The 26,653-nt window shown below is 37.5% G+C and overlaps 1 protein-coding gene across 2 annotated transcripts in view; it reads right to left on the bottom strand.

The window, feature by feature from the left end:
• Positions 1-26,653, bottom strand: part of UTP20 (UTP20 small subunit processome component) — a 92,868-nt gene that overhangs the window by 12,351 nt on the left and 53,864 nt on the right. The window contains exons 30-49 of one of the 2 annotated variants that reach the window (XM_008527446.2): positions 26,385-26,602; positions 25,717-25,861; positions 24,176-24,263; positions 23,138-23,281; positions 22,890-22,940; positions 22,630-22,782; positions 21,272-21,427; positions 20,522-20,662; positions 19,942-20,079; positions 16,341-16,480; positions 16,002-16,084; positions 12,600-12,916; positions 11,412-11,551; positions 9,468-9,624; positions 6,246-6,344; positions 4,994-5,161; positions 3,441-3,607; positions 2,598-2,739; positions 1,583-1,699; positions 147-317 (exon numbers count right to left, since the gene is read on the bottom strand). In XM_008527446.2, coding sequence (XP_008525668.2) covers positions 147-317; positions 1,583-1,699; positions 2,598-2,739; positions 3,441-3,607; positions 4,994-5,161; positions 6,246-6,344; positions 9,468-9,624; positions 11,412-11,551; positions 12,600-12,916; positions 16,002-16,084; positions 16,341-16,480; positions 19,942-20,079; positions 20,522-20,662; positions 21,272-21,427; positions 22,630-22,782; positions 22,890-22,940; positions 23,138-23,281; positions 24,176-24,263; positions 25,717-25,861; positions 26,385-26,602 — 2,935 coding nt within the window. The remainder of the gene's footprint in view (positions 1-146; positions 318-1,582; positions 1,700-2,597; positions 2,740-3,440; positions 3,608-4,993; positions 5,162-6,245; positions 6,345-9,467; positions 9,625-11,411; positions 11,552-12,599; positions 12,917-16,001; positions 16,085-16,340; positions 16,481-19,941; positions 20,080-20,521; positions 20,663-21,271; positions 21,428-22,629; positions 22,783-22,889; positions 22,941-23,137; positions 23,282-24,175; positions 24,264-25,716; positions 25,862-26,384; positions 26,603-26,653) is intronic. The other variant, XM_008527447.2, reaches the window with a different exon arrangement.

The following is a 26,653-nucleotide window of genomic DNA, read 5'->3' as shown; positions in this document are numbered from 1 at the left end:
TTTGCACACAGGATACCAAGCCCTCTGACCTCAGCAAATTAATCTGGAAAAATTTCTGACCAAGACCACAAAAGACAAGGGGCAAAACTAACTTTGATGTTAATGCTGGTCGTGGCCTTTTCTAAGAGCAAGTGAAAAAGCCTCACCTTGAAACAATTTACTACCAGGTGAAAGTTCTGGCCCCTGGCAGCCCCGAGTTTTGCATAGTCCTTCAGCAAAAGGAAAAGGTGTTTTGTCAGCTGTTCCGCTTTTGTGTCTATGGAAGGGAGAGGGAACCTCAAGACCCAGATCAGGCACTGTAAAGCACTTGTGATCACCTGAAAACCAAAAACAAATGCAATCAACTTACCAAGTGACCAAACCCAATCACCCAGCACCTGAGGCTGTGTAGACTCTCTAAGCAATCGAGTTGAAGGAATGAAAGGCTCTGCCAGCCCACTCTGGAAGAACTGTGCCAAAGTGTAAGAAGATGAGGAAGTTTCCCACTCCCCGTTGTAGAAGAACCTACTGCTTCTCCAAGGCAAGTAAGACTAGATCACAAGCAAATAAGAAAAGGTGCTGACTTACTGTATTCCCAACCTACAAGGGTAAATGATCAGACGGGTTGGCCAATTTTAGCAATTTGTTTTTTTATACACGACTTTTCTATTTTCTAGAATGGTACTTCGATTTAATCCATTCTTACTAAGCTTGTATTATGTATACAAGGCATTCTACTGAGTATTAGAAATATAAAGATAAGAAGGATGCCATCCCTCATTTAAGGAGCAGATAAATGGCTCAGAAATTAAGCATGAGAACAATGAACTATAATTTAATATATTTAAATGCTGTGCAAAAGGTATGAAAAAAGTGTGCTGAGACCAAGTGATTACACAGGGATCCCTGAATCCTCCTCCAGGCCAGCCTTTAGAGGTCATCTGGATCAGCTAGTTCAGTTCCACCTACCAGACCCCTCTGCTCTGGATGCTGTGATGGCCTTACTGGGTGGATTAGGTGAAGGCAGAGAGGAAGGAGCTTGGGAATCAGAAAGACCAGGGTTAAAGCCCAGCTCTGCTGCTTTTACCTGTTCAACTAAGGAGATGTTACCTGACCTGACAGCACCTTCACTGTGAAACAGGCAATCTGAGGGGGCGGGAGAGGCGTAGGCTTTGGAGTCAGACGGACTGAGGCTCATAGCCTAGCTCTGTGATCTGGGGCAAGTCCCTTAGCCTAAGGCCTAGCTTTCTCATCTAGGAAACAGAACCGTTAATGATATATGCCTCATGGGTTGTTATGAGGATCCAGAGCAGGGAGTAGCAGTAGTGATGATGATGACCACTGACAATGAGGACACCACCACCCACTCTCATGAAGTTGCTGTGAGGATCTAAAGAAATAATTAATGTACCTACAAGGGCTTTTAAAACCGTTAAGGGCTATCCAAACATATGGGATTATTAAATTAGGGAGCAATTTAGTGCAGGGAATAGGGATGGTTCATGATGTCATAAATCCCTTTAAAAACTTAACCATTTTGTGAAGCAAGCCTAGTTCTAGATATTTTGCACAACATACCTCTTGTGAAGGAACAGATGCTCACCTTCACATCCATGGAACCCAGGCAGTCTATGAGGAGAGACACAAAAGGATCCAACATTTCCAGAACATGTTCACTTGAAGACTTGATCTTAGAAGCCTTCAGACTTAGATGCAGAAGCTAAAAGATTTAAAAAGATATTTCACATCAGTTGTTCATAAGACCAAATACGTTAGGTAAAGGTGAAATGATTTTAAGGGAGAAACATGAAATGTTAAGATGCTTCTATTTGAAGTGACAAAAATTTTGAAGAAATGAGAAACTGCCTGGGAGAGTCTCAGAAAGTAAAGAAGGTGGGAGCTGACTGTGCGGCTGAGATGCTAAGTTCATTTCCCAAATGGTTACTCAGCATCTACCTTAATTCTAAGCACTGGCTCAACATGCAGGACATAGCAGGGATCCAGACTGACACGGTCCCTGCCCTGACGGATCTTGGCCAGGAAGACAGACTCAAGGAAACAGTTAACTATAAATGCAGGGTGTTTTGAGAGTCCTGTAGGGATCTGAGCAGATGGAGGAGTAGGTGGTGAGGTTCTGGGGCAGGAAGAGTGTGCTGACTTTACAGAAGAATGAAGCCAGTGTGGCTGGAACGTGTGCTGGAGCAGTACAATATGGGGCTGGGCCCTTGCAGCCCAATGAAGGACTGGGCTCTCTCCTAGGAAAAACGGGAGCCAATGAAGGGTTTTAAAATGAAATCAAATGATCAGATTTGTGTTTTTAAAAGCTTACCATCTTTAAAAAAAATCCAAAGTAATTCAAAGGTGCTCAAGGGCAAAGCAGCAGTGAAGGCACAATAAATATTAGGTCAGAATCATGAATTCTGAGACAGTTATATCATCAAATAAGTACTAGAAGAGATGAATAGTCACTGGACTAATGCACTTTGAAAAAAAAATCCATCAATTTATTTACAGTAAGGCACTTACAGTGGAAATGAGCAATAGTGGAAATTCAGCTGAAGATTAAAAGACACAGACTCAATGTGGGCAGCAAGTGTCACTTTAAGGCTAATTCTTACCCGAAGCCCAGACTCAATAAATATGTGCATATTGGTTTTCCTGCTCACAACAGCTTTTTGCCCGCCTCGAACTGGAGTTGGGGGCAGCAGAAGACAGCTCTGTGGTGGCAGACGGGGATCCGGTGCAGGGGCTACTGGATTCCTGTCAATCACAACAGAATGAAAAATGGGCAGAACAATGTATGCTGCATTTCCAGAAATTACTGTGGCCCTCTCTGGGGATGGGAGTCCAGCACTAAATAACGTGCTGTGTGTTGTGGGTGAGTTCCTGCCTGAATCACAAGACACAGAGAGATTATCAGGTTGTTGATCAAGGATACTAGGACAACCCTAGAAACAGAAGCAGGCTTGACAAACACACACACATTTAAATGAAGATGAACAGCAAGCGGATATGCTCCCTTTCTTGGATTTCTGAAAATAAATGCCCAGGAGTCTCTTTTAGAACACAGAAGCAAAATCTAAAGGAAGTTTACTAGTAAGGTATTTTAAAATCTTTTAAGGTCTAAATCTCTGTTTGATCAGAACAAGTGACATATATTTAAAATCTATCCTAACTTTGATTCAGTAAATATCTAAAACAAAAACAGTGTCAGAGAAACGTCAAGATAATTGGCTGCTGTCATAGCTACCTCACTCTTAGGAAAACACTCTCATGTTGAGACATATCACTTGGAAGGACTTCAGCCCAAATGCCACAAAGTAGTACCCTCTTATAATTCAGATAAATATAAGTTTTTTTTACTAAAGCAAATTATTAAATGATTAATACTTAAGGGTAATTGAGAAATGAACGGCTTATTAGAAGCAAGCACATAAAGGATAATGTTTTTTCGAACTTACTTTTCTTTCTCTGTTAACAGGGGGAGATTCTCACTGACCAAACCATAACTGAGCAATAGAATGGACTCTGCTGTCATTTCCTGGTTTACAATTAATCCTGCTATGATTCGGCGTAAGGTTTCATGAACTTTCCGGGCCAGTTTTAAACTCGTGGTATTTTGTAAGATCTAAAGGCAAACACAAATGCATGCTGGGGTAACACAGAACTGCATTTTGAGTTGTTGTAATCGTAGTTTTCTTTTATATATTTGTTTTTCAATATGCTTTTTTTCCTAATTAAAAAACAGACACAGTCTTAATAAAATTTCAAACATAACATATGAAGTAAAATTTACCTATAACCTCAACCCCAGAGATAACCACTGTCAGCAATGTGTGTGCCTCTGGATCTCTTGCACTCCCCCCATGCGCTCTTTGTTGGTGAGGCCTCAGGGCACGTCGCTGGAGATAGGATGTGACACTTGGAAGATGTCAACTCTCCAAGTGCATTAAAGGGGGTGGTTTTTAGGCAATCATACACATACACACACACACACACACACATAATATCAACAAAATGCAGTGTCACTACTCAGAGGAAACCATGCTAATGAAGTGGTGTGATGATTAAGCCTCAGGGTTTGGTATTAGTTACTGCATCAAATCAGAGGAACTTAATGGGAACCCAAGGACCATCAAGTCCAGCAAAACCTTCAGCACTTCATAGCTCTTCCCTTCCATAGGACATGGTATTAATAACTTTCATTAACTTAGAGGGACTTATTGACATACATGAAAAATACATGTGCTCTGTTGACTCTCTCTCCTCAGAGCATATCTACCATTCTTCCATCAGGCTCGGAGAAGACTAAATGCATTCTAGGAACAATTATTGAGTTAATCTAGCACCAAAACATTTGGGATTATAGTTATTTCATGTCATTAGATAGTGTTTTTCACTCTAGTTTTAGTACATAAAACTGTAATAAAATGAATTGATATTGTTCATGGAATGTTCACCCCTGCAACAGGCACAGAGAACATTTGGAAGGTAGTAAATTACAGTCCCTGCCCAATAGAAGGCAGAATGAAACAGTGGAAAATGTGAGCCTTGGATCAGAAAGATCTGGAACTAAATCCAGACTTTCCCCCTAAACCATGTTCCTTTCTACCTTTCTGAGCCTGAATTTTCTTCTCCGTTTAAGATGGAAGTACCATCTTGTTGGTACATAGATGAGAAGAGAGAATTTAGTACAATGCTTAGAACGTGCAGCAGTCTGACTCTAAAGGCTGTGTTCTTAGCAGCTGTAACTGGACCCAGCTGTTAAATTCCCCTGCACTTAATTCTTATTGCCTTTCCTTCTACAACTCATGGTTTACATCAGGGACCCTGATTCTAGGATTAGAATGCCCAACTCAGGGCTGCCAGCTAGTGGCCATATGGTACTGGCGTCCTTAGCACCAAAGGAAATTGTGACGATCGACTGCCGTGTTATGGTCTGCCCTGCAAGGTTCTTTTCAAGAACTTACAATGTTGTAACCTGGGGATCTGCTTATGGCATTCAAGTCCTTACCTCTTTTAACGGAAGGATAAGTTTTGTAACCTGATTTTTTCCTACAAACTTGCCCAGGATTTCATAAGAATCATAACTCTTGCTTCTTCGTGCCTCCGTGACTTTGGAGAGGATCGGCTTTACTTCCTTCTCTTCGGCAATGGCACCAAACAACTCATGGTTAAAAACCTTTGAAAGAAAAAGGCCAAATGGCAATTATGTGCACTCAGCAAGCTATAAGCAGTCTTCGAAAAGAGCACTGGTATGTCCAAATGAAGGAAAGCAAGTTGGATTGGACTGAAATTAGATGGTTGGACTTTCTATTAGATTTCACTTCTTTCAATGTAGTTAAGGTACTAATTACCAAAAAACAAACAAATACAGAAACACAAAGTTTTATAATAATGGCAAATAAAAGAATACTGTATAAATTTACACATACAATTGTATAATATACAGATAGGTACTTCTTCTTTGATATTACTAAAGAGTAGCTTAGTTTCTCTCTAAGAAATTCTCATATTTGCAACTTAATTGTTAAAATTAATGTATTTGGGGCTGGCCCTGTGGCTCAGTGGTTAGGTTCACGCACTCTGCTTTGGCGGCCCGGGGTTTCGCCAGTTTGGATCCTGGGCGTGGACATGGCACCGCTCACTGTGCCATGCTGAGGTGGCGTCCCACATGCCACAACCAGAAGGACCCACAACTAAAAATACACAACTATGTACTGGAGGAATTTGGGGAGAAAAAGCAAACAAAAAATTAATGTATTTAATTCACAATGTTAGTGTCTGCATTTTTCAGGAATGAACAAAAGGGTGTATGGCAAAATTAGACTCTTCCTAATTTTACCCACCCAAATTATCACATTATCCAATTTTAACAGATGATTGCTATTAATTTTTCATCATTATTAAATAAATCTCTTACATATTTTTATATACCTCTTATATACTTTTATATAAACTCTAGACATAATCTCTGATTATTCCTTTAAAATAATTCCTAATTCCTTGGAAGTGGTTGAAAGTTGTGCTCATTTCAAAAGCCCCTGATTCCAGAAAGGTATACCAACTTATTACATACTAGCAATGGCAGAGCACCCATCTCACTTCACTGAGTCAGCTTTTTAAACCTCTGCTAATCTAAGAGATGAGACTTTGCTTCATTGTTTTCACTTTCATAAGCTATCATTATTTCTTATTTTGTGAACTGATTTTTTGTGTCCTTTGCCCATTTAAAAAAAATCAGAATTCTTTTCTCTAAATCTTACCTCGATCATTATATCTAAACAGGAGTCCAAATCCCCGACTTTTAGCTTGTTGGTGAGGCCTTGCAGCAACATGTAAACAGTGAAAGTCAGCACATGGACCTAAAATGAAATGCATAATAAAAATATGAGTGGTTAAGAATACCACACTAGACAAAAACAGATCTTATAAGTACTGCAAAGAGAGCACTCAGAGTGTGTATCTCTCATTACTGAAGGGGGAACCTTTGACAAATGACACATACTTATATCACTATCCAAAATCCTCTAACCAAAGTGTCACTCAGAGCAAAAGATGCTCAGAAACACACGACCGGGATTAGGATCTATTATTGTGACTAAACCAGGCCGGTCATTTGTAAAGAAAGGACAAGAGTCTTGAACTTTAAAGACCTAGCTGTGAATTAAGGAGCTTGACAATACTGAATATAATCAAAGTTTACAACGGAAACAAATAAGTTTTTGCCCTCAATAATGATGACACCTACCACTCCTAAGAACTTAACATGGGCTGGGTCCTATGTTAACACCTCACATGTATTGAATCATTTAATCCTCACCTACTCTATGGTGTAGGTACTACATTATCAGTGTTTTTCAGATGAGGAAGCTGAGGCACAGAGAGGTCAAGTAACTTGCTCAAGGCTACATGGGTAAGATGTGGTGGAGGCAAGATTGGAAACCAGACGGGCTGGTGCCAGAGCCCCAGCTCTGTGTCACTATGCTACGCAGCCTCTGAAGCTTTGTGCATTCTATATACTGGTTCCAGTGCTGCCAAATTATCAAGGCAAACACCAAATGATGATGAGAGGCTAAGGAAACAGCTTTGGCTGTCACTGCATAGACTGATTTTGAAGGCAGAGTGTCAGCCATGTCCGCCTGTGAGCTTTCAGTACTCTGGAGAGGATCTGCTTTTACATATTTAAAATGTTTGCTGAGGGCTTTATCTAATTGAAAGAAATTCTTTTGGGGGATGAAGAATGACAGTTGAAGAGTACAATTTTGGCTGTATTTACATAATTAAAACTAAAACCCAAACCAGTTGTTCCCTTATCCCTATTTTAATAAATAATGGGACAGACTTAAAGAACAGCTGATTAGAGAAAAAAGGGCTACTTATTTTAATACCTCAAGTGCTCCATTAAAATGTGAATAAATCCTCAAAGACAGAGCGGTATTGTATCCATCCTGGTATGCTCAGTGCCCAACACAGCACCTCATACAAAGTGGTCACGAGATAAATGCTGGTTGAAAGAACAGAATACAAATGGACACCAGCAAGGGTTCTGCTTCCAGGTAAGGTGGATAAAGCACACTCTATCCTTCTCTCCCACGGAATGCAGCTATAAAACTGGACAGGATGCCTGGAGCAGCTTTTGGGGAAGGATACCAGAATGCACATACCACCAAACTTCTAGTGAGGTCAGCACTATTTTCTGTTTGGCATCCCCCAGTGAACACGCGAGTGGGTGTCAGGATGCACAGAGCTCTGGCGAAGCCCCGGGCTTGAAGAGTAGAAGAGGGAACTCATAATGCTCCAAGAGAGGGAGGAAATTCCTTGTTTTTTTTCCTCTTTCTTTTTTCCATTCTCCCACACCCCATCCCTCCAACGACCCTGTGGTGGTGGTGGTGGCAGTGGCCTAGAAATGGGGACTGCAGGAGCCACAACTCCGTGGGAGGGGAACCTTCCTCTCCTTCAGTGGAACTGCAGCTCTGAGAGGGTGGCCAACCCTAGTTGCTCTTCTCCTTCTCTGTCTTGCCACCTCTTGGCCTCTGACGTGGGCACAGTTGCAGGAAGTGCATGGGAAAGTGGGAGAAATAAAGCACCAGCTATCTAACTGGAGGACTGAAACAAACGGAAAAATAAAGTGTTAACGAAGAAACAGAAGACGCAAAGAAGAACTAACTGGAAATTTTGAACTGAAAAGCCCAATAACTGAAATAAGAAACTCAGTGGATGGGCCCAATAGCAGGATCGAGATGAAAGAGGAAGAAGTAGGTGAGCTTGAAGATAGATCAACAGATATTATTCAATCTAAACAACGGAGAGGAAGAAGATTGAAAAAAATATGAACAGACAGAGCCTCAGGGACTGGTGGGACAAAAATGAAAAAGTCTAACACTTGCTCCACAAGATTACTCAAGGAAGTTCTTTAGACCAAACGGAAATGATACCAGACAGAAACGTAGAAATTCAGAAATGAAGGAAGGACAGAAGAAATGATAAATATCCGGGCAAAATAATAGACTACTCTTCTGCTCTTGAATTCTTCAAAATACTTCTGATGATTAAAAGCAAAAACTCTTAACACTGCCTGATGAAGTCTTCAACATACGGAGATGGAATACACAAAGAACTATAAAAAAAAGGAGAAAAGCAAAGGGACCAACGTGACTATAAGGTATCTATGTTCCACTTGAGGTGGTAAAATATTGTTCTCAGCAGATTATTAGAAGCAAGTATGTACACAGGAATCCCTAGAGCAACTACTGAAAACTACACACAGGGAGGGAGTCAAAATAAATACTGGTATTTTTAGTGTGTCAGACTTACAGCCTACAGAATAGGGAAAAATTAGGACACAGAAGGTAAAGCTAACTTCCAGGAGCCTAGGCTGGGGACTTGAAAAGGACAAACTGTTTCTCAAACTTCAGATCACCAGGGATCTTATTAAAATGCAGGTTCTGTAGGTCAGGTGGAGGGTCCTAAATTCCGCATCTCTAATAAGCTCCTGGGTGCTGCGGATGCCCCTTCTCCAGGCCCCACACTGGGAGGAGCGAGGAGTTACACAGCTGTGCAACTCAAGAGCCTTGTATTCCATCTGGTGATCTTACTATTTTTATGACTTATGTCATATGTTCCAACTTTTAAACATATGTCTATATTCTTTATTGTTCACATTTGTGGCAATACATTCGATATACATTCAACAAGAATTTTATTAAGAATTCAGAGGATACAAAACTTGCTATCAAGTGATCTGAGAGAAAAAGACAGGTTATGCAACCCAGGCCTGTAAGGATCTTTAAAAAAAAAAAATCAAATATAGGGGCTTTCTGAAAAACAGATTTTTAAAATACTGATTAGAAACTTTTGAATATTCTTGCTTGCTATCTCAGCGGATCAACATTACTGAAGACAGACCCAACATACCATGAATTATTCAAATTACAAATATTTGAATTCCAACCCAACCTGAATATAAAGCAAAAGATGCAATTTACCTGATATCCACGGACAAGAGTAGTCTGTAATTCTTTTAAAATATATTGTAAGTAGTGCACACCCAAATCTTCTATTATTTTTGCAAGAGTGCTACGTGCAATGTCTCTGACTTCCTGTGCTCTGTTCTTGAGGAGGGCACATACTTTCAGCAAAATACTAGAAAATGAGAAATTGAAAAATGACTAACCAAATAAACCGAAGCAAAGAAAAATATAAACATTCTTTTGTCTCTTAATTGCTTGTAACCCAAATTTCCCAATTAGGATTCTAAACCACAGCAAATTTTTTTTTTTACTTTTTATTAAGATTATGATAGTTTACAACTTTGTGAAATTTCAGTTGTACATTATTGTCAGTCATGTTGTAGGTGCACCACTTTACCCTTTGTGCCCAACTCCCCCACCCCCCCTTTCCCCTGGTAACCACCAATCAGTTCTCTTTGTCTACATGTTTAACTTCCACCTATAAGTGGAGTCATACAGAGTTTGTCTTTCTCTAGCTGGCTTATTTCACTTAACATAATACCCTCAAGGTCCATCCATGTTGTTGTGAATGGGACTATTTTATCCTTTTTTATGGCTGAGTAGTATTCCATTGTGTGTGTGTGTGTGTGTGTGTGTATACACACACTATATATATATATACCATATCTTCTTTATCCAATCATCGGTTGATGGGCACTTAGGTTGCTTCCATGTCTTAGCTATTGTAAATAATGCTGCAATGAACACAGGGGTGCATGGGACTTTTGGAATTGCTGATTTCAAGTTCTTTGGATAGATACCCAGCAGTGGGATGGCTGGGTCATATGGTATTTCTATTTTTAATTTTTTGAGAAATCTCCATACTGTTTTCCATAGTGGCTGCACCAGTTTGTATTCCCACCAACAGTGTACAAGGGTTCCTTTTTCTCCACAACCTCTCCAACATTTGCCACTTTTTGTTTTGGTTATTTTTGCCATTCTAACAGGTGTAAGGTGATATCTTAATGTAGTTTTGATTTGCATTTCCCTGATGATTAGTGATGATGAGCATCTTTTCATGTGTCTATTGGCCATCTGTTCATCATCTTTGAAGAAATGGCTATTCATGTCCCCTGCCCATTTTTTGATTGGGTTGTTTGATTTTTTGTTGTTGAGTTGTGTGAGTTCTTTACATATTATGGAGATTAACCCTTTGTCGGATAAATAACTTTTAGGTATTTTTTCCCAATTAGTGGGTTGTTTTTTTGTTTCAATCCTGTTTTCCCTTGCCTTGAAGAAGCTCTTTAGGCTGATGACGTACTATTTGTTGATTCTTTCTACTGTTTCCCTTGTCTGAGAAGACATGGTGTCTGAAAAGATCCTTTTAATACTGATATCAAAGAGTGTATTGCCTATATTTTCTTCTAGAAGCTTTATGGTTTCAGGTCTAATCCTTAAGTCTTTGATCCATTTTGAGTTTATTTTTGTGAATGGTGAAAAAGAATGGTCAATTTTCATTCTTTTACATGTGGCTGTCCAGTTTTCCAAGCACCATTTGTTGAAGAGACTTTCTTTTCTCCATTGTAGGCCCTCAGCTCCTTTGTCGAGGATTAGCTGTCGAAAGATGTGTGGTTTTATTTCTGGGCTTTCAATTCTGTTCCGTTGATCTGTGCACCTGTTTTTGTACCAGTACCATGCTGTTTTGATTACTGTAGCTTTGTAGTATGTTTTGAAGTCAGGGATTGTGATGCTTCCAGCTGTGTTATTTTTTCTCAGGATTATTTTAGCAATTCAGGGTCTTTTGTTGCCCCATACGAATTTTAGGATTCTTTGTTTTATTTCTGTAAAGAATGTCATTGTGATTCTGAACCACAGCAAATTTTGACAGTACTTCTACTCTTTCTGACAAGAGATTCAAAAGTCAGGAAGAAAGAACCAATTTGAGATTCACTGAACTTTCTAATTTGTCACACAACATACCTTGGCAGATTAGCTTCCAGAACTTCTTGTGGAAGGGACTGCATTAGTTTAACCATCGCGAAAGCTAAAGGAACTCGAACCACTTCCTCATCATTCACAACTTTGGATTTTATGAGCTTGTGCTCTTCTTCCCTCTTAGTCTGTAAGAAAAATTTAGGTTGTACTAAAACAAAAATAAATGGATCAGGGACCTACCAACACTGCAACCTTACATTTGAAAGATAAACTATTTTAACATATCTTATGTCCATTTCTAAGTTTAGTCTTCAAAAACAAACTAAATTATGCAATTTGAGAATAACCCTCTAAAATTATAAAAATAACATGAATAAGAATGTTCTCAAAGGAGCAACCAGAGAAAAAATAAAGCCAGGTTTTCACTGATGTGGGTTATGACTGCTTGAGATATACAAAAATCACATAAAATTTGTGTCAACAGGGACTTCCAAGTGTTTGAGTGACTTGTTGGTACATAAGAAATACAGTGCCTCAAAAAGGTTTATTTACAAATATACAAAATGACCAAGTCAATATTTACATCAGGGCTTGGCAAACTTTTTCTGTAAAGGGCCAGATAGTAAGTAAGTATTTTTGGCTCCATGGCCTCTGTTGAAGCTCCTCAACTTTGCTGTTATAATGTAAAAGCACAATTTGATAATGTGAATGAATCAGCGTAACTGCTCCAATAAAACTTTATTTACAAAAATAGGCTGCAGGCTAAATTTAGCCCATGGGCCCCAATTTGCTGACTTACGTTTTATACTAAATATTAGGGAAGGCTCTGGCTTCCTGAGAATGAACTCCTAAACGTTACCCCTATTAACAAAGGGAAAGATGTATTTTTGACTAGTAGAGAAGTAGCCAAGAAGTAGAAAAGGGAAACATACTCTATTTTTTAATAACCTTTTTTGGGAAATGAGAGTCATCTTAACGTCTACTTTGGAGATAGAAAAGTATACTATATCTACCATATCAAAATCACAATGAAGAAGGAACATTACTGCCCAAGCTGTAGCAGGAGAGAACTTGAAGACAAGATAAGAGAAGGGAGGTGAACTGTGAAATGCTGAGATAAAAGGAAACCCAGAAGCTGAAGTTAACTGATAACAGTTAGGAGCCTCAGTCTGACCTGGCCCCACAAACACACGCATTCACAAAGTCCTGCTGGGCCCCAGATACAATGATTACCGTAGATGCCAGGCATTTATGTAGCCTGGGTAGGATGTCCCCAGTTATGGTGCCTTGGATATTTTTAATTGTTTTCTCCAATTCTTCCTTATTCCGAGGAAGGAAGGAGATGGACTTCGCGATACACTCGGCTTCCTTAACTGATGTCCCTTCACAATCCGCTGGATCAGGGTTTCCCAGTTCTTCATCGTTGTCTGACAAACTCTTACATCTATTTTCCTTCTCTTCCTCATCCACATGCTCTACTTCCATGGCTTCCTGCTCTGGCAACTCAATCACTTCTATTGTGTCTGTGTTTAGCAAACAACAAAAGTCACCTTAAATCAAATAAGCAAACAACACAGTTGTGTTAAGTACTCTTTTCTTCCAACATCCAATAAAAAAATATCTAATCACCAACTATGGGCAGGCAAGATAAGTGCTAAAGAAACAGCAGTAAAGAAAGGGTAATGATCTTTTGCTTTCTCACGATTTAGAGTCTAATGAGGGATAGAGATAGGTAAACTGGCAATTTTAAGAGTGCAGAATAGCAAGGACAGGGTACTTTGGGAACATTGGGAGGCAGGAGGGTCTTAATCAAAAAGAAAGCTTCCAAAGTACTGTGGTTAGAGGTTTCCAAAAGCAAAAACCTATATTCGTGAGCATGAAAACCATAATGGCAGTCAACAGTTCTCATGCAGAAATGTCCATTATTATAGAATTCAGCTTATTAAAGAAAATCAGGCAGTACAGTATTAGGCAAGTCCAGACTCAGCTCTGCTAACAAGCCATGTGACCACAGTCAAGTAACTTAAGCCTAGTGGGCTTTGGCTTCTTCACCAGCAAAATGGAGAAGGCACCTACTTTGCAAGGCTATTGTGAGGATTAAATGAGACAGTCTATAATGCACGTAAAATATCTGTTTGACACTTCGTTGACTTTCAAAAAATGGTAGCTATTAGGGTTTATTTCGTTTATGGGCTGTGTAGCTTTGGGAAAGTTACTTTATTCACATCTCTGAATCTCAATTTCTCACAAAAATATGGAGTAACTAATAAGTAAGGTTCTTAAGAGGACAAATGAGGGGCTGGCCCCGTGGCCGAGTGGTTAAGTCCGTGCGCTCCGCTGCAGGCGGCCCAGTGTTTCGTTGGTTCGAATCCTGGGCGCGGACATGACACTGCTCATCAGACCACGCTGAGGCAGCGTCCCACATGCCACAACTAGAAGAACCCACAACGAAGAATACACAACTATGTACCGGGGGGATTTGGGGAGAAAAAGGAAAAAATAAAATCTTTAAAAAAAAAAAAAAAAAGAAAGCACATAAGGTCATTTAAAAAAAAAAAAAAAAGAGGACAAATGAGATACTGTCTACAAAAGGCCAGCTCACAGTAGGCGATCAATAAATGTTTCAAACTCCATTCATATCTAAGAAGAAAAGAGACAGTTAAGCAAATTAGGCATTTTAATTTTTTAATGTTTCTGTTTATGTAAAATTGCAAAATGTAGATTCAACTGACTGAAGATAAACTGTTAAGGGGCTTTAGTACATTAATTGTTTAAAATACAAATGGTTCCTACAAATTCTAACCAGTCTTTTCTATTCATTAAGTGTGGCTGGAGAGTGATTTTACCATAAATTGAAGAATTAGAAAATTTCAAGTAGGAAGGAACATTGGAATAGTGCAAACTGAGGGCCAGAATATTTCAATGTCTTTAGTCAAAACAATCAGGATAAATACTTTGACCCATTTAAGTGTTCACTCTTTTCCTTATTTTTCTGTGCTGGCCAGAACCTCTAGTTCGATGTTTAATATAAGTAGTAGTAGACTTATTCTGGTTTTAAAGCAAAGGCTTTTAATTCTTTACCATTTGAGTATGATGTTGTTTTAGGTTTTTCTTTTCTTTTTTTTTTAATGAGGTAACACTGGTTTATAACATATAAATTTCAGATGTACATCATTATATTTTGACTTCTGTATAGACTACATCATGTTCATATCTTTTAACAGGTTAAAGAAATTTCTCTCTATTCCTTGTTTTATAATTGTTTTTATCATGAATGGATATTGAATTTAATCAACTGTTTACCGTGTGTCTATTTGCATGTTTTTCATATGCTAATATGTTAAATTCCATTAACCATTTATACCAACTTCATGAGTTACTGGGGGCTTCCTCTTTTTCTATCATCTGACATAGCTGGTATAAGGTTGAAATTATCCATTCCTTGAATGTTTATAGAACTTGCCTATAAAACAGTCTGCGCCTGGCATTGTCATCAGGGGAAAATTTTAAACTTCATTTTCTTTAATGATTAGAGATCCATTTAGATTTTCTATTTCTTTGAAAATCAGTTTTGGTATTTTATTTTTCCAAGAATTTGTACATTTCACCCCAGTATTCAAATTTACAAGTACAAAGGTCATATTATTTTTTTTTTAAAGATTTTTTTTTTTTTTATTTTTTTCCTTTTTCTCCCCAAAGCCCCCCGGTACATAGTTGTATATTCTTCATTGTGGGTTCTTCTAGTTGTGGCATGTGGGACGCTGCCTCAGCGTGGTTTGATGAGCAGTGCCATGTCCACGCCCAGGATTCGAACCAACGAAACACTGGGCTGCCTGCAGCGGAGAGCGCGAACTTAACCACTCGGCCACGGGGCCAGCCCCCCAAAGGTCATATTATTTTATCTTTTTCACTTAATTGTGACCTTTCAATATTTGTAATTTTGTTTATTATGCCTTCTGTTTTCATTGATGAATCTTGTCAGAGGTTTGCCAAGTTCTAATAATTTCAAATATCTACTTTTAGCTTTGATGATTCTTTCTATTGTGTATACTTTAAATTTCATTAATTGTTGCTCTAATTTGTAATTCATTTCTCATACTTTCCTTACGTAATGCTCTTTCCACACATGAAGGTGATAAAATTGGATTTCTATGTGAATAATTTTCATCTATACAATTTAGACTGGTCTTTTCTATTGCTAAATAAGTTTCTATAGGAACACTGAAACCATTCATTTTAACTGCCTCTTTTTTTTTGGAGGAAGATTAGCCCTCAGCTAACTACTGCCAGCCCTCCTCTTTTTGCTGAGGAAGCCTGGCTCTGAGCTAACATCCGTGCCCATCTTCCTCTAGTTTATACGTGGGATGCCTACCACAGCATGGCTGCCAAGCAGTGCCATGTCCGCACCCGGGATCCGAACCAGCGAACCCCGGGCCGCCGAGAAGTGGAACGTGCGAACTTAACCGCTGCGCCACCTGGCCGGCCCCCATTTTAACTGTCTCTTGACTCATCCATTGGTCACTACTCTAAGAGCAGAAAGAGGGAATAAGTTGAATTTTTCCTTCTTTAATTCATGACTATAAATTATCCAAGAATGAGATGGAAATTTAGTTTAAGAAAGTTTTAAAAACTTACTTTCTTCATTCTGAATTTTTCTCATTTGTTCTTCAAGAGTTTTGTGGTCAAAGTGGAATGCTTCTAACACTATGACGAGCAAACTATTAAAAAAAAAGTACACAGAAATGTTCATTTGATTAATAATATCATTTGACTATTAAAATAGGAGAGCAAATTTAAAGACTTATAAACATTAAAATTATTTTTACCAGTTTTAAGTATTTTTGACTTTAACAAATATTAGCATAATCTCATTAACACAAGGTAAAAGTAAATTGAGATTACAGAAAGACTATTTCAGGAAATAATCCAAAATTTACATTTAAAAAAAACAAAAAATAAGAAGCTTGACCATACCTGACACCTAGCTTTTGACTGATCTGTCCTGTCTGTAAGACATGAATGAAATGTTTCAAGTAATATATATATGCTGACCAAGAGAGATGTTTACAAATAGCTCCAATAACCTCTGTGGCAGCAACAGTTATATTTTCATGCTGTAAAACAAATCAAGAGCATTAATATAAAACAAATATTTGCTAATAAAATACAGAGCTAACTCAGTACATTGAAAAACTTGGATAGTAGATGATCAGCAATTATTGAAAGGAAAGAAGGCCCAAACTATTTTTTCCCCTGGCTCTAGGCAAACTTGTTGGCAATTAAAGGAAAGACATCTTCCTTTAATTAAAGGATATTAACACATTTTGGACTGTTTTCTACTCAAACATCCCTGAGGGGTTCAAACCTATAGACTGTGAATGAAATAAATTCAATGTGTAAAAGCCGATAAACACCAAAGTTAGCTACAGATTGCACTGCTCAGCATTCAGAGTACACTGTCATGGAGACTTCTCTTTCAGACCATGATGGAGAATTGGGAGGGATTGGATTTACCCTCTAACCTTAAACTAGAAACATAGACAAAAATATATGAAACAACAGTTTTTGATTTTGGACATCAAATAGTACAGGACAGTGCTCCGCGAGAGAGGAAACAAATGACATGTGCCTTATAACTACCCCAGTTCACTATGTGGAGAGAAATGTCAGGTCATCGCACAGGAGGGGAATCCCAAAAAGGGCCCTGTGGTGTCCCTGAGTTAAGGAGGCAGAGCTGTAGCTATGGTGGAGAGAGTCCACAGGGCAGAGTACCAGAGAAAAGAGAGCACCTCAGAGAGGAAAGCTGCCTGAGAAAGAACCCCTTGAGTCTTCAGCTGTGTCCTGATCAGTATACGTGAGTAAGAAAAAGATGGGAAAAGAACCACCAAAAAGCAACAGGTGAAATAATCATCAAAGATGACACAGGGATAAGAAGAGTTCATGTTCCTATCAGCCAGAGTGAAAAACCTCATATCACATGAGGCATTCGGTGTTCAGGTACTCAGAAAGATAGAGGCTCAGTTGTAGGGCCAAATTAGCTCTAGACTAAAGGCTGTTCCTGCCTAACAAAGCTTAAAAGCAAGCCTCAAAAGGACCAGACTACTCACAAGTAAACTAACCGCACTCCAGAACAATTCTCAGGAATACTTAAATACAAATATATTTAGCACCCAACAAGGTAAAAAATCACAATGTCTGGCATCTAGTAAATAATTACCAGGCATACAAAGAAGCAGAAAAATATCTCTAAGGAGAAGAAAAATCAACCAGCAGAAACAGATCAGAAATGACATGGACGATAGATTTAGTAGACAAAGACACCGAGACAATTGATATAACTATATTCTATATGATCAAGAAGGGAGAGGAAAGAATGTGCATGTTAAGGAGACATGTAAGACACAAAAAAGGCCCAAACTGAACTTCCAGAGATAGAAAAGACAATGCTGAGAGGGAACATACACTTGATGAGATTAACAGCAGATCAGAAATTGCAGAAGAAAAGATTAAGTGAACTTGAAGACATAACAGAAAAATAAAACAAAATGAAACTCAGAAAAAAATAACTCGTAAAAAAAAAAAAAAGAAAAGAAAAAGGGCTTCAGTGAGTTATGGGACAACTTTGAGAGGCCTAATATACACTTGAGTCTCCAAAGGCAAGAAGGGGACCCAAAAATATCTTTGAAGAAATAATGGCCAAAAGTCTCCACATTTGACGAACATTACCAATCTACAGATCCAAGAACCAGAATGAACTCCACGCACAAGAAACATGAAGGAAACTACATTAAGGCACTTCATAATCAAATGGCTTAAAACCAGTGATATAAAAGGAAATGGTTTTCTTTCCATCTGTAAAATTTTTAAGGTAGGCAGAAAAACAAAGAAAGACATATTACACTCAGAGGAACAAATGTAAATAAGAATGATAATGATTTCTTATTGGAAATTATATAAGCCAAAAGACAGTAGAGCAATATTTTAAAGTACTAAAAGAAAAAAGCCTGTTAAACTAGAATTCTATACTCAAAGACAGTATCTTTCAAAAACAAAGATGAGAAAAGACAAACAGAAGCTGAAAGAATTCATCACCAGTAGACCTGCACTATAAAAAATTTAAAGGAAGTCTTCCTGTCAGGAGGAAAATGACATAGGATGAATATCTGGATCTACACAAAGAATGAAGAGCCCTGGAAATTATAATATGTAAGCAAATATAAAAGATCTTTCCCTTATTTTTAAAGATCTCTTTAAAAGACAATTGATAGTTTAGAGCAAAAATAACAACAATGTATTGTGTGGTTTAAAACTAATGCAGAGGCAAAACCTTTGGAAAAGAATAGCACAATGATAACTAACAAGCCAACAGACATAAAATAAAATCATTAAAAAATATCCAATTAATCCAATAGAAGAAAGAGAAAAAAATGAGACAAATAGAAAATAAATAACAAGACTGCTTTAGACTCAACTATATTAATAATAATATTGAATGTAATGGTCTAAAACCAATGAAAAGGCAAAGACTGTCAGACTGGATAAAAAAGCAAGACCCAGCTATATGCTACCCACAAAAAAACCAATTTAAAGTCACAAATATGTTAAAAAAATAAAAGACTATCAAAAGATATACCATACAAACACCAACCAAAGTTAAGTATAATTTATTTTTTCCACCCATACCTCTTCCCCATTTTACTGCCATTAAATTCTGAGTTGGTAGTGCTTACAGGCTCTTTAAACTGGAATTCAGGGAGTATTCTTTTACTTATTTAGGTAATTATTTAAAATTTTTTGAATATCCTGAAACAACAGAGGAAACCTATCCTTGCACAAGACCATATAATCAACACAGTATAAATTCAACTCACAAATCTTGACATTACCTCAATTAGACTTGAATTTCTGGGTACCATCTTTCATTAGTCTATTTAATCAGTAAATATTTACCAAGTCCTTACCATGTGCCAGGCACTGTTCTAGGCACTGTATAGCATAATGGTGAAGACAGCCCCAAGTTCAAATACCAGTTCAGACTGCGTGTTTTTGAGAACGTTACATAACCTCACTTATTCTCAGTTTATTCTCCTGTAAAATAGTGATAACAGTCCCTGTCCCACAGGGTTGAGCTGTGGTGAGGATGAAGTAAGATTACTCAAAGTACTTAGAATAGTGCCTGTAACTGGTATGGTGCTAAAGAAAAGGCAGCTATGTATTTCATTTCTTATGAGCCATTTGGGAAAATGATGACTCTGCTGATTAGCAGAGTTTACCAGAATTAAGTCCTATGATACAAAAATAAAAGTATGCCATCTTGGTAATGTGATCATTTCTAAAAGGCAAAAATATTTGTGGTTGGCCTTTGTGAACTAATAATAGTGAAAATATGAATAACAGCCACCATTTATAAAGCATTTACTATGTGACAGGCACAATTCTAAGGGCTTTAGAAGTTTTCTAAGCCTCTAATTATGGTGACATCATCAACATGGATGCTATCAACCCCAGCTGCATTTTGCAAAAGTGTGTCATGGTATGGGTAGAGGTTTACGGGTTTTTAGATCTAATGCCCTACCTTGAGCATTTTCTCATCAAAAATTGGAGTCATGGCATAAGGCATGATGTAGTTCTGAAGAGATTTAGAAGATAGCATGATTTTGCCTTCCATTAGTTGTTTTGCCAGTTTCTTCAAGGCTCTTGCTCTCCTGTGGATCTATGAGTTATATAAAATATGAATTAGTTACAGAAGAATCTCTCCTACAACTAGCTCCACTTTAGTATCACGTTCCTTTTCTATGAAAAGATTAAAGGAGTGAAATACAGTCCATGTGTTACATGAGCAAACACCTGTGCCTTGATTTGCTTCCGGAGACATAATCCATAGCATTTGTTTAACAATAGATCCGAAAGCATTTAAACTTCCTAGCAAATGGCAGAGAAAAGTGACAGTATTATTGCGCTTTGGGATACCACAAAGGAAATCAGACTCCAGGAAATGATCATCTCTTATGCAAATTCGGCTCCTAGATCACGAAGATCAAGAAATGAGAAACTCAAAACTTCTTGGAAAATTAAAATATATCTTTTTAAATAAGACAGAACTGTTTGAAATGTTTGTTTATAGGTAAGAAAAAAATAGCAGAATTGTCTTCTACCTGAATGTGCTTCATATTCTCAAAGAAGTCCATTTCTGGATCGTGGCAATCAGTAAGCTGTACCAAGTCTTTAAATTCTGGTTGATCTGGAAAGGTCTGAATTAAACAGGAAAGCAGTGTGGTATAATCCTGTTGAATACTCTGCAAACACCAAGTTGAGAAAAAAATTTTGTTTTTATTTTAAAAAGAATGTGCTTCCTAGGTAATATGAAGAAACACAAAAAAAGACACTGAAATTTGTTTAAAAGCAAAACATTCCCCTGGGGACAGCCTTGGCCTGATGGTTAAGTTAGGTACGCTCTGCTTTTGTGGCCTGGGTTCACTTCACAGGTGCAGACCCATACCACTTGGCAGCAGCCATACTATGGCAGTGACCTACATACAAAATAGAGAAAGACTGGCACAGATGTTAGCTCAGGCGAATCCTTCTCAAGCGAAAAGAGGAAGATTGGCAACAGACACCAGCTCAGGGAGAATCTTCCTCAGACAAAAAAAAAAGCAAAGCAGAACATTCCCACTGTAAAAACAAATAAGTTAAATAAAATCAGAAGTGACTGCTCTTCTTTCCACTCTGACTTGCCTGTTAAAAGTTTGGTGAATATTTACACAATCGAGCATTTTAATTAAATGTACTAAACCTTACTGTTTTTCTACACAACAGAAGCAGATGTTAAGGAAAAACAAAAACAAAACCCAAAACCGCAGATAGCAGTACTTAAAAGAAAAAGTTACAACTGCAAATCCCCATACCTCTGTCTGGCTCTTCAATCCTTTCCTCAGTTTCTCCAGGAGTGAACGATGAATGACTTCTCTGTAGTCTTTCTCTGTGACGTTCAAGGCAGCCAGCTTTTTGATGATACTCATCAAGCACATGCTGGCGTTATCACTCAAAGACATGTCTCCTAACTGCAAACAGGGAAAAAACCCAAATTATTCTGTGTAATAACTATAATATGGAATATTATTTCCCGATGAAAGAGTTTACAAAATGTACCACCGCTCTGTCTAAAAACCTCTAAGAAATGTCCCACGAGAACTTCCTAAGGAAGAAGCAAATGTAGGCTTGTGAGGAACGTAGCAAATGACTTGGAAAAATCACGCTTATTGAGAAGAGCCACTCAACTTCAGTAAATACTGTGAAATAGACTTTTCATTAGTTTTGCTTCTCAAAGCAAAGAGAATAAAAGGTTCCCCAAAGCCAGTTTTCAGTATTCAATACCAGGTGATCACTGAAAATGACAGAGTTGGCTGGTATAATTCTGGTCACTTGCACTATAGCTCCTGGTTTGAGGAATGTAGGTATTGGGTGTAGAGAAAGTATTCCCAACTCAGCCAACCAGGCAGAGACTCAGTTCCCTGCGTTACAATATGACGTGGTATATGAAGAAAGAGCCCCCAACAGGGAGATTACTTTTCCATATGTTACATAATCCTTACTGTCAGATGACTAACCATAAAATGCCACAGAGATTATTAATGCCACTACACGGTTAACTGTTAATCAAGGGTTTCATTTTCCCCATTTTTGGGTTTTAATTCAGTTCAGTAACATATTACTTAATACAGTCCAAACCCCTTTTATTTCCACTCTATCAATAAAAGAGAGCAAACTGTCAAATAATATAGTTACATAACTGAAAAACTGAGATATAATTGACGTACCATAAAATTCACCCTTTGAAAGTGTACAATTCAATGGTTTTGGTATATTCATAAGGGTGTGCGATCATCATGCTAAATTCAGAAGATTTTCATCACCCCCAAAAGAAAGCCTATGCCAATGAGAAGTCACTCCTCATTTGTCCCTCCCTCCGTAGCCCTTGGTAACCACTAATTTACGTTCTATCTCTATGGATTTCCCTTTCTAATACACAGCTTTTTGACTGTTCAGAGTACTTCCACATATATTATTTTATTCAAGATATTTGTCTTTCAAATCATGAGAATAAAATATGGTCTTTGCCAAACAAAATACTGTGCAACTAAAAGAAATTTTATACTAAAAACCCTTGTTCTCCTCAAAACACAAATTAAGAAATCAGGTCATAGAGCTGTATTATCAAAACAACAACAACAAAATTCCTAAATTTTTGCTTATAAAAACCTACCTCCAGATTATAGAAACAATTATGCATAACTGGAATTAGGTAGTTAACATCCACGGTTTGCATCTCTTTAATGTAAGAGGTGATGGTCTGGAACGTCGAGAAGCGAACGTCAAAGTTGATATCATCAAGATGTCTTTGATCAAAGGCGTTAAGCTACAAGAAACGCCAATGAAACCACGTAAATGAGGGTATGCAAATCTTAAATAAACAAAAACGATAATATTTTTGAAGCAAAAGAGAAATAAGATTTTCCTTCTTACCTTGACAACATCAGTAATATACTTTAGTCCACTCTCAAAATCGGAAAGAGTCTAAAAGGAATGAAAACAGTATATTATTAGTGAATAAAGCCTTAACTTTCCTGCCCTCCTCCCTTCAACTCCCTGCCCGTAATCAAATTTATATAGAAACACCACACTGACACCAAGAAAGCTGCTAATATGCTTTACATGTCATAGTTGTCTTTTTACAAAAGGGGTGATTTGGGGTAAAAATGAGCATTACAGACCTGGAACACTGTACAAAGCAATTGTCTTGACAACTTGTTCTTAACAACAGAGAAGAGTTTTGCTAGAGGTCTGAGGAAGTTTGTAGGCTCTAGACAGTGTTTTAACAGGTTTTGTACTGTCACCAGAATATCAACCTCTGTATCCTTAAGAAAAATTAAGAGAAATCACATTTCAGTAGTTTATAAAACTGATCAACTTGGCTTTAATATATTACAGTACATTAGACAAATAGTTATGATCAAGAAGTAGTGATTGGAAAAGTTATTTCCATAGTCTTTTAAAAGTTCTTAGCATTTTAACTTAACATAAAACCCACAATAACGTCCATTAACAGTTTCTTCTTTTAATTCTAATAGAAAATACGCATAGCTTTGAAACATAATTTTTTCTATTTTCTAGTCAAAAAACAGCCAAGAAAAATGAGCTTGCTGAAGAAAAATACACACTTCTGGTTGTCTGCAGATCTGTGGTCTTCTAAACTGAATGACAATGTGGTAAGAGATGTTCAGTACACCTCCTAAGGTCTTATCAATAAGTGTGAGCCATGGGAAGACACTTTTAATCAAGACTGAACTATGGTTTGGAAATCCTATCAGAAGCTCTTAGCTGTGTCTGAATATTTAAATAGTCTGACTTTTCATTCAGTTTTGCCACTATGATCCATATTTAAGATTATACAATGCACTTCTTGGGTTCCAGATTTGTTATTGATTAAAGTCAATCAGGAAAAAAAAATCCTGAAATGGATTAGAAGCCAAACAAACAAAAACAAAGGGGCTACTATTTTTATTGTTAGAGGATAGATTTTTACTGTTTTGGTAGATGATGACGTCTCCCCCTTCTTGCCTGCCCCCATCCCTATTTCTGTCCCAATTCGTCTCCTTCATTTTCAGTTTTATATTTCTACATAAAATCTTTACTCAAATACTTTGGGACAAATACCTCACAGAATCTAACCAAGAAAATTATTGTTCACAAATAAACCTACTAATAAAGTGCCACTTCAAAGACAAAGTAAATGTCCTTTGAATTTATACCTGAGCAATATTGCCACGGTGCAGGAAAGGAAGGAGAAGTGTAATGAGTAGAGAACTTTGTTCTTTGTCTTTCATAAACTTGCTGATCCTAGAAGAGGAAAAAAACTGATATGTAAGGAAGATATACAAGTTAAGAGTATTCCTCTAAGAAGTTAAACTTTTGTAGAAAAACATCAGTGACAAAGGACAAAGGTGGCTTTTAAGTATGTGTGCATGTATAAAAAGTTTAACTCAGTTATTTAGCAGTGCTCACTCTTATTTCTCTCCAGCTTTAGGCTCATGGCTACTATTCTATTTCTTTTGTAACATCTGATGTGTAGCTGGGTTATAGTCAACTCCAATGCTATAATCTAGCAATTAGTAATTTATTATTTTGCAGAAATAACATTTTTAAGGGTAAAGACTTTATGTACACTATTTCAATTTAACTCCCACAATAGCCCTACAGTGGAGGAATAAATAGCCCCATTTTGCCCAGAGAAAATTGAGACTCAGAGAAGTTGATGTCACATAGCTAGGAAGTGGTAGGTCTTTCAAACCCTGGTCTTTCTGGTGCCTAATCTCTCATCATCTTTTCATTACCACACAGCCTGTGATAAAATTTAACGAGTGTATTTAGTGTGGTTTCTCATTCTGCACAACTTAGAAATACAATAGTATATATAAAATATTTTTTAAAAGTTCCTGGAAGATTCTAATATGTCACTTTTTGTTGTTGTTCCTGAAAGTAACAGAAAAAATAAGCTTTCAACAACTAAGTCCTGTAACAATTTAGAGTTTCACATAGAATGTTTTTTTTGGTGAGGAAGATTGGCCCCGAGCTAACAGCCATTGCCAATCTTCCTCTTCTTGCTTGAGGAAGATTGTCCCTGAGCTAACACCTCTGCCAATCTTCCTCTATTTTGTATGCGGGATGCCTCCACACCATGGCTTGATGAGTGGTGTATAGGTCCATGCCCAGGATCCAAACCTGCAAACCCTGGCCCACCGAAGCAGAGAGTATGAACTTATCCACTATGCCACCAGGCCAGCCCCAGACAATCATTTTTTTGCTTAGGTTTACCAACCTTGCACATTATAGAAATCACAATTACATACTGCTAGGTCTACTGCCAAAGAGAATCTTTAAAAACCCTTGCAAGATTTTCTTGACTCTTAAAAACAAACAAAAACAGCCTGTTCTTTTAAGTTAATTATTTTTATCGCTTAAACTAAAAAAAATCTGCACTACGTAATGTCACGTAATTCAAAGTTTTAACTGAACAAAATATGCAAAGGCTCATAAACAAGCAAATCTATCAGTTTACTTTAGAAGTTTGCAAAGTCCATTCTCTTTAATAATTAAATGAAGGCAGAGGCCATAGGTTTCTAATGAATACTCCAGCAGAGAAACAATTCTACATTAACTTAAAAAGGGAGGGCGTTTCAAATACTGAAAACCCGTTACCATTTTAAAACAACAGAAAACCTAGATATAATTTAAAAAAAACATCAAAACCACGATGGTAATGTTAGCTTTGAAGGACCAATATATCACTTACTTTGAAAGAATGCCAAGTTCCTTACTGACTTGTGCCCTATTCTTTTTCTTTTTCACCTTTTCTGCACTTATCGTGGTTTTGCTCAGATACTGGAGAATTGCAGGTACATGAGGTAGAATTAACCGTCCTCCTGTCGTGATAGACTCTGAAATAAATAGGGATAAATGTTTTGATTTTAATTAACTACTCTCTTAAAGGATAATTGTACAATATCTTTATAATGACAAACAAGGAAAGCACTCAATTACCATGAAAATTAAATTTCAACTCTAAAGATTAAATAACTTTCTTCTTAGTCAAAACAGCTACATCATTAGCTAAATTAAAAATTTATATACCAGAGCCCTGAGGTTTTATTTAAACCATTTTTGTTAACAGTAAAAGAACTGTTAGGATAATATGGTAGGAAGAATTCAGAAGACACGACAGTGGGAACCATTTGATAATTTCCCGGAGGATGGCTGAACTTTCTGGAGAGTAAATAATCTGAATTTCTACCACTGCAGAGAAAATTCAGTTTATATAAATTGGTATTAATTCCTAGAGAAAAGAAATTCTTTTAATTGCATAAGTTACTATGAGTCAAATTCTACTCACTTTTTCCTTTCTGAGGGAACAAATGCCACCTCAGAAGTCTAAGCATCATTTGCTTTGTATAGCATACATACCATCTGCACTTTCTGTGTACACGCATCCAGTTACTGGCAAGCTCAAAACTGTTTCTGTGGGCTCAAAATCTGGAAGGTTAAGAAGGTCATCGGCTATATCCATCACAACACTGGCTGTGGCTTCAGAGAGATTCTTTGCTGAGAGAATTGCAAAAACATTGGTCAGGATATCACATTCTGGGTGCCCAGGTTTCTGTTTAGCCAGGAAAGGGAAATATCTGCAAGAAAAAAAACATTGAAATAGTCATCACATTTCTCAATATGTTTAT

The sequence above is a fragment of the Equus przewalskii genome, chromosome 29 (genome assembly GCF_037783145.1).
Source record: "Equus przewalskii isolate Varuska chromosome 29, EquPr2, whole genome shotgun sequence".
In the NCBI taxonomy this organism is placed as follows: domain Eukaryota; kingdom Metazoa; phylum Chordata; class Mammalia; order Perissodactyla; family Equidae; genus Equus; species Equus przewalskii.
This window is presented reverse-complemented; position numbering and strand designations above follow the sequence as displayed.